This window comes from Macaca mulatta, chromosome 7 (genome assembly GCF_049350105.2).
Source record: "Macaca mulatta isolate MMU2019108-1 chromosome 7, T2T-MMU8v2.0, whole genome shotgun sequence".
In the NCBI taxonomy this organism is placed as follows: domain Eukaryota; kingdom Metazoa; phylum Chordata; class Mammalia; order Primates; family Cercopithecidae; genus Macaca; species Macaca mulatta.
The window spans coordinates 18,725,403-18,732,601 of NC_133412.1; the positions used below are offsets into that span (position 1 = coordinate 18,725,403).

The following is a 7,199-nucleotide window of genomic DNA, read 5'->3' on the forward strand; positions in this document are numbered from 1 at the left end:
TAAACTAGGAAAGCTAAAACCATGGGGGCAATCTAAAGAAAATAATTATCTAAATCAACATGTCAACAGAATTAACTTCTACAAGAAAACTTACAAACAACCCCATCTCCAGACAAAGTAAGTACATAATTATCCAGCTTTATAATTATTTTAATTTCAAAAGCAGCACCTTGGCCGGGCGCGGTGGCTCAAGCCTGTAATCCCAGCACTTTGGGAGGCCAAGACGGGCGGATCACAAGGTCAGGAGATCGAGACCGTCCTGGCTAACATGGTGAAACCCCATCTCTACTAAAAAAAATACAAAAAATTAGCTGGGCGTGGTGGCGGGCGCCTGTAGTCCCAGCTACTAGGGAGGCTGAGGCAGGAGAATGGCGTGAACCCGGGAGGCGGAGCTTGCAGTGAGCCGAGATCCGGCCATTGCACTCCAGCCTAGGGGACAGAATGAGACTCCGCCTCAAAAAAAAACACAAAACAAAAGCAGCACCTCTGAGGGATAGAGACTCAGTAATAGTGGTGTTTTAAGGGGAGGTTAGAAGTGGTATCATGGGCCAGGCGTGGTGGCTCACACCTGTAATCCCAGCACTTTGGGAGGCTGAGGCAGGCGGATCATGAGATCAGGAGATCGAGACCATCCTGGCTAACATGGTGAAACCCTGTCTCTACTAAAAATACAAAAATGAAAAAAAAAATTAGCCAGGCGTGGTGGCGGGCACCTGTGGTCCCAGCTATTCGGGAGGCTGAGGCAGGAACCCGGGAGGCAGAGCTTGCAGTGAGCCGAGATCGTGCCACTGCACTCCAGCCTGGGCAACAGAGTGAGACTCCATCTCAAAAAAAAAAAGAAAAGAAAAGAAGTAGCATCATATATAGAACTTTCTGAGTACATGTTCCAGTGTAATGGACTCCAAATCAGCAGGTTTGGGGTGAGGCCCAAGCACCTGCATTGTTTCCAAAGCTCTGCAGGTGATTCAGAAGAAGACCCAGATTCAGAGCACTGCTCTTGCATGACTCATCTGCCTCAACACAGGGCATGTGGGTATCTCTCCTGATACCAATGCCCAGCAGTCCAGGGCACCTACGTATCCAGATAGACATCAATTCCTCACTCCTAAGGAAGCCAGGCTTACAAGGCATCAAGGCCCTATAAAGAGGAGCACCCAGGACGGTCCTTAGAGGCTTCCTTCAGCATGAAAACCAAGTTAAAGCCAGAGCTCATCCTAGGTTGTAGCAAATCATGGTTGGGCCCAGATTCCCTGCTTGGACCCTCATGACACAGGGTTACCTATCATTTGACTCATGGCTATACATGACTGCGCCAAGGCCTTTGCTCGCTGTTATTAAGTTGGCTGAGTGAGGTGGCTCACGCCTGTAATCCCAGTACTTTGGGAGGCCAAGGCAGGTGGATTACGATGTCAGGAGTTCCAGACATGGAGAAACCCCATCTCTACTAAAAATACAAACTTAGCCAGGCGTGGTGGCGCATGCCTGTAATCCCAGCTACTCTGGAGGCTGAGGCAGGAGAATCGCTTGAACCCGGGAGGCGGAGGTTGTGGTGAGCCGAGATTGCGCCATTGCACTACAGCCCAAGCAACAAGAGCAAAACTCCGTCTCAAAAAAAAAGAAGTCAAAGGTCAAGCTCAGAATCACATAGTTTAGTGAAAGGAATAGAACTAGAATCAGGGTCTACTGAGTTAGCCATTATGCTTTTCTTTCAGAGGATTAGACAAACCAAAAAAAAGAGAAAGAAGGGGAAAAAAACACACAAAAAAGCCCAAGATTATATTAACTTATCTTGGGTTTTTTTGTTTGTTTGTTTGTTTTGAGACAGAGTCTCACTCTGTTGCCTAGGCTAGAGTGTGGTGGTGCAATCTTGGCTCACTGCACCCTCTCCATCCCGGGTTCAAGTGATTTTCCTGCCTCAGCCTCCCGAGTAGCTGGGATTACAGGTGCCCACCCCTGCGTGCAGCTAATTTTTGTATTTTTAGTAGAGACGGGGTTTCACCATCTTGGCTAGGCTGGTCTCAAACTCCTGACCTCAGGTGATCCACCCACCTTGGCCTCCCAAAGTGCTGGGATTACAGGTGTGAGCCACCACGCCTTTGATTTCTAGGTGTAGACATTTCTCATTTAAAACAATTTTTTTTTTCTTAGAGATAGGTTCTTACTTTTCTTACTTTTGCCTTGAACTCCTGGGCACAGGGAATCCTCCCACTTTGGCCTCCCAAAATGCTGGGATTATAGGTGTGAGCCACTGCATCTGGCCTAAAGCAAATTGTAAAATAATAAGAGTTGGATTCAATCACCAAGGTATCTTCTGATTCCAATTCCATGTATGATTTTATTTTTTATTTATTTATTTATTTTTTTTTTTTTTTTTTTTTATTGAGACGGAGTCTCGCTCTGTCGCCCATGCTGGAGTGCAGTGGCATGATATCAGCTCACTGCAACCTCCACCTCCTGGGTTCAAGCGATTCTCCTGCCTCAGCCTCCCAGTAGCTGGGATTATAGACATGCACAACCACACTTGGCTAACTCTTTCGTATTTTTAGTAGAGACGGGGTTTCACCATTTTGGCCAGGCTGGTCTCGAACTCCTGACCTCAAGTGATCTGCCTGCCTTGGCCTCCTAACGTGCTGGGATTACAGGCATGAGCCAATGTGCCCAGCCTCCATGCATGATTTTAGAGTGCTGAGTTAGCAAAAGGAAAATACCAGTTTCTAGCCCTTTAACACAACAATGACAAACAGGTGTTAGAAACACTAGGCGGAGCACAGTGCCTTCTAAGAGACTGTTTTACGCAAGTATGCTGGATGTCATTGCTTGAAAGTTTGGGTGTTAGTCCAACAATAGTTGCTCTAAAGTGTCTGTTGTGGAGCCTCCCTAGAGCTTAACCTGTGACCTGTCCCCCTCAGGGAAGAGCAACGGAAGAAACGCGAGCAAGAACGAAAGGAGAAGAAAGCAAAGGTTTTGGGAATGCGAAGGGGCCTCATTTTGGCTGAAGATTAATAATTTCTTAACATCTTGTAAATATTCCTGTATTCTGAACTTTTTTCCTTTTGTAAATTTTTTTTTTTATGTCTTCCCTACTTTAGTCACGAGATCTTTTTCTGCTAACTGTTCATATTCTATGTAGTGTCCATGTATGTAGTGTCCGTGGGTTCTTCATGTGCTACGATCTCTGAAAAGACATTATCACCTTAAAGCTCACATTCTTTGGGATGGTTTTTACTTAAGTCCCTATACAATTCAGGTTTCTAATGAGATACATCCTAAAATTCTGTTCCTAGATTTTTTTTTTTTTTTTTTTTGAGGCGGAGTCTCGCTCTGTCGCCCAGGCTGGAGTGCAGTGGCGCCATCTCGGCTCACTGCAAGCTCCGCCTCCCGGGTTCCGGCCATTCTCCTGCCTCAGCCTCCCGCGTAGCTGGGACTACAGGCGCCGCCACCACGCCCGGCTAATTTTTTGTATTTTTAGTAGAGACGGGGTTTCACTGTGTTAGCCAGGATGGTCTCGATCTCCTGACCTTGTGATCCGCCCGTCTCGGCCTCCCAAAGTGCTGGGATTACAGGCTTGAGCCACCGCGCCCGGCCTGTGTTCCTAGATTTTTAATGTCAAGTTCCCCCTGCTGGTTCTAATATTAACAGAACCACAGTCTTCTGCTAGCCAATAGCATTTATCTAATGTCAGCTAGTTATACAAGCTTCAGGAGAATTTAAACAATAACAAGAATAGGGTAAGCTGGGATAGAAAGGCCACCTCTTCAGTCTCTGTAGAATATAGTAACCTTTATGAAACGGGGCCATGATTTGGTTATGACATCAATATTTTACCTAGGTGAAATTGTTTAGGCTTGTGCATCTTTGTTCAAATAGCCTCATGTAATTGCCATCTGTCACTCACTATATTTGCATAAATAAAACTCTACAACTCATTCTAACATTGCTTACTTGAAAGCTACATAGTCCTATCGAAATGTGAGGATTAATGCTTTAATGCTTTTAGAGACAGGGTCTCACTATGTTGCCCAGGCTGGTCTCAAACTCCACCAAATATACTTATTCATTTTATGGAAAAGATGAGGCTTTGCTTAGTATCATGTCCATGTTTCCTTCACCTCAGTGGAGCTTCTGAGTTTTATACTGCTCAAGATTGTCATTAATAAAATTTTTTCTCTTTGTGGTAGATTCATTCTTTGTAAACATAAGTCTTCCAAGATTTAGGTGAGCAGCTAGGCTTAACAAGAGTTTATACCCTTTGTATGCCCTTTGCTGACCACTGCTTCCACTCAAAAAAGAAATGGCGGTATGCTCCCTTTATATTCCCAGAGTACCTCTCAGGTTTTTTTGTTTTGTTTTGTTTTGTTTTGTTTTGTTTTGTTTTTTTTGAGACGGAGTCTCGCTGTGTCTCCCAGGCTGGAGTGCAGTGGCCTGATCTCGGCTCACTGCAAGCTCCGCCTCCCGGGTTCACGCCATTCTCCCGCCTCAGCCTCCCAAGTAGCTGAGACTACAGGGGCCCGCCACCAGGCCCGGCTAGTTTTTTGTATTTTTAGTAGAGACAGGGTTTCACCATGTTAGCCAGGATAGTCTCGATCTCCTGACCTCGTGATCCACCCGCCTCGGCCTCCCAAAGTGCTGGGATTACAGGCTTGAGCCACCGCGCCTGGCCTCTCAGGTTTTATTAAATGCTGTTTTGTATACGTGAGGCTTTAGGACATGGCACACTCCTAAGTACTGGAAACATTCAGATTTTCCTATCAAGGGGAAGAGATCAGATCAATTTTTAAACTTTAGGGTCAAATACACATCTGATGGAAATGTAAAATGTCACAACCACTTTGGAAAAGTTTGCTAGTGTCTTTGAAAAGTTAACAGGATGTCTACTGTGTAATCTAGCCATGCCATTAGGTAGTGAGACCCTATCTGAAAAAAGAAAAAACCACCAGGATCTTACATAGAGAAAATCCTAAGGACTTCACTAAAAAGCTCCTAGAACTAATAAATTCAGTAAGGTTGCAACGTACAAGATCAATACCCAACAATTCTGGCCAGACACAGTGGCTCACACCTGTAATCCCAGCACTTTGGGAGGCCAAGGCAGGCAGATCACTTGAAGTCAGGAGTTGGAGACCAGCCTGGCCAACGTGGTGAAACCACATCTCTGCTAAAAATACAAAAATTAGCCAGGCGTGGAGGTGGGCGCCTGTAATCCCATCTACTCAGGAGACTGAGGCAGGAGAATCACTTCAACCCGGGAGGTGAAGGTTGCAGTGAGCCAAGATCACACCACTGCACTCTGGCCACTGCAACGGGGTGAGACTCCATCTTGAAATAAAAAAAAAAAATACATCAAGACCCAACAATTGGCCGGGCGCGGTGGCTCAAGCCTGTAATCCCAGCACTTTGGGAGGCCGAGACGGGCGGATCACGAGGTCAGGAGATCGAGACCATCCTGGCTAACACGGTGAAACCCCGCCTCTACTAAAAAATACAAAAAACTAGCCGGGCAAGGTGGCGGGCGCCTGTAGTCCCAGCTACTCGGGAGGCTGAGAAAGGAGAATGGCGTAAACCCGGGAGGCGGAGCTTGCAGTGAGCTGAGATCCGGCCACTGCACTCCAGCCTGGGCGACAGAGCGAGACTCCGTCTCAAAAAAAAAAAAAAAAGACCCAACAATTATATTTTTGTCTTTAATCTCCGTCACCCAGCCTGGAGTGCAGTGGTGTGATCTTGGCTCACTGCAACCTCCACCTCTCTCCAAGTTCAAGCGATACTCTCTATCTCTTGACCTCGTAATGCAACAGCCTCAGCCTCCCAAAGTGCTGGGGATTACAGCTGTGAGCCACCACACCCAGCCTAATTTTTTTTTTTTTTTTTAAGAGACACACTGTTGGTCTGTCACCCAGGCTGGAACGCAGTGGTAAGATCATAGCTCACTATAACCTTGACCTCATGGGCTCAAGGATCCTCCTACCGCAGCCTCCCAAGTAGCTGAGTCTACAGATGTGTGCTACCACACCTGGCTAATTTTTTTTATTTTTTTATATATTTTTTTAGAGACAGGGTCTCACTATGTTGCCCAGGCTGGTCTCAAACTCCTGGGCAAGTGATCCTCCCACGTCAGTCTCCCAAAGTGCTGGGATTATAAGTGTGAACCACTGACCCTGCCCCCTGTTTCCATATACTAGCAATGACTAGTACAAAAAAAAAAATGAGGGCCGGGCGCGGTGGCTCAAGCCTGTAATCCCAGCACTTTGGGAGGCTGAGACGGGCGGATCACGAGGTCAGGAGGTCCAGACCATCCTGGCTAACACGGTGAAACCCCGCCTCTACTAAAAAATACAAAAAACTAGCCGGGTAAGGTGGCGGGCGCCTGTAGTCCCAGCTACTCGGGAGGCTGAGGCAGGAGAACGGCGTAAACCCGGGAGGCGGAGCTTGCAGTGAGCTGAGATCCGGCCACTGCACTCCAGCCTGGGCGACAGAGCGAGACTCCGTCTCAGAAAAAAAAAAAAAAATGAGACAACTGAATACTCAGATGCAAAAAATGAATTTGGACCTTTATACCTTTCACAAAAGTTAACTTAAAATTGATCATAGGGCTGAGCACAGTAGCGTACACTCCTGTAGTCTCAGATACTTGAGAGACTGACGTGGGAGGATCACTTTAGCCCAGGAGATCAAAGGCTGTGGTGCATTATAAGCACTCCTGTGAGGAGCCCTTGCACTTCAACCTGAGCAACATAGCAAGATCCTATTTCTTAAAAAAAAATAATAGGCCAGGCACGGTGGCTCATGCCTGTTATCCCAGCACTTTGGGAGGCCAACGCGGGCGGATCACGAGGTCAGGAGATCGAGACCATCCTGGCTAACATGGTGAAACCCCATCTCTACTAAAAATGCAAAAACAAAATTAGCCGGGCGTGGTGGCGGGCGCCTGTAGTCCCAGCTACTCGGGAGGCTGAGGTAGGAGAATGATGTGAACCCGGGACACAGAGCTTGCAGTGAGCCGAGATCATGCCACAGCACTCAAGCCTGGATGACAGAGTGAGACTCCGTCTCAAAAAAAAAAAAAAAAATGATAAAAGAGGGACTGGGTGCAGTGGCTCACACCTGTAATCCCAGCACTTTGGGAGGCTGAGGTGGGTGGATCACGAGATCAGGAGTTCAAGACTAGCCTGGCCAAAATGGTGAAACCCTGTCTCTACTAAAAA

General features: G+C 46.9%; 1 protein-coding gene across 19 annotated transcripts in view; it reads left to right on the forward strand.

Moving 5' to 3' along the window:
- Positions 1-4,171, forward strand: part of NUSAP1 (nucleolar and spindle associated protein 1) — a 93,185-nt gene extending 89,014 nt beyond the window's left edge. For all 19 annotated transcript variants that reach the window (XM_077939116.1, XM_077939115.1, XM_077939119.1 and 16 more), the window contains exons 13-14: positions 9-117; positions 2,910-4,171. In XM_077939116.1, coding sequence (XP_077795242.1) covers positions 9-117; positions 2,910-3,003 — 203 coding nt within the window. In that variant the 3' untranslated portion in view covers positions 3,004-4,171. The remainder of the gene's footprint in view (positions 1-8; positions 118-2,909) is intronic.
- Positions 4,172-7,199: the final 3,028 nt, after the last annotated feature.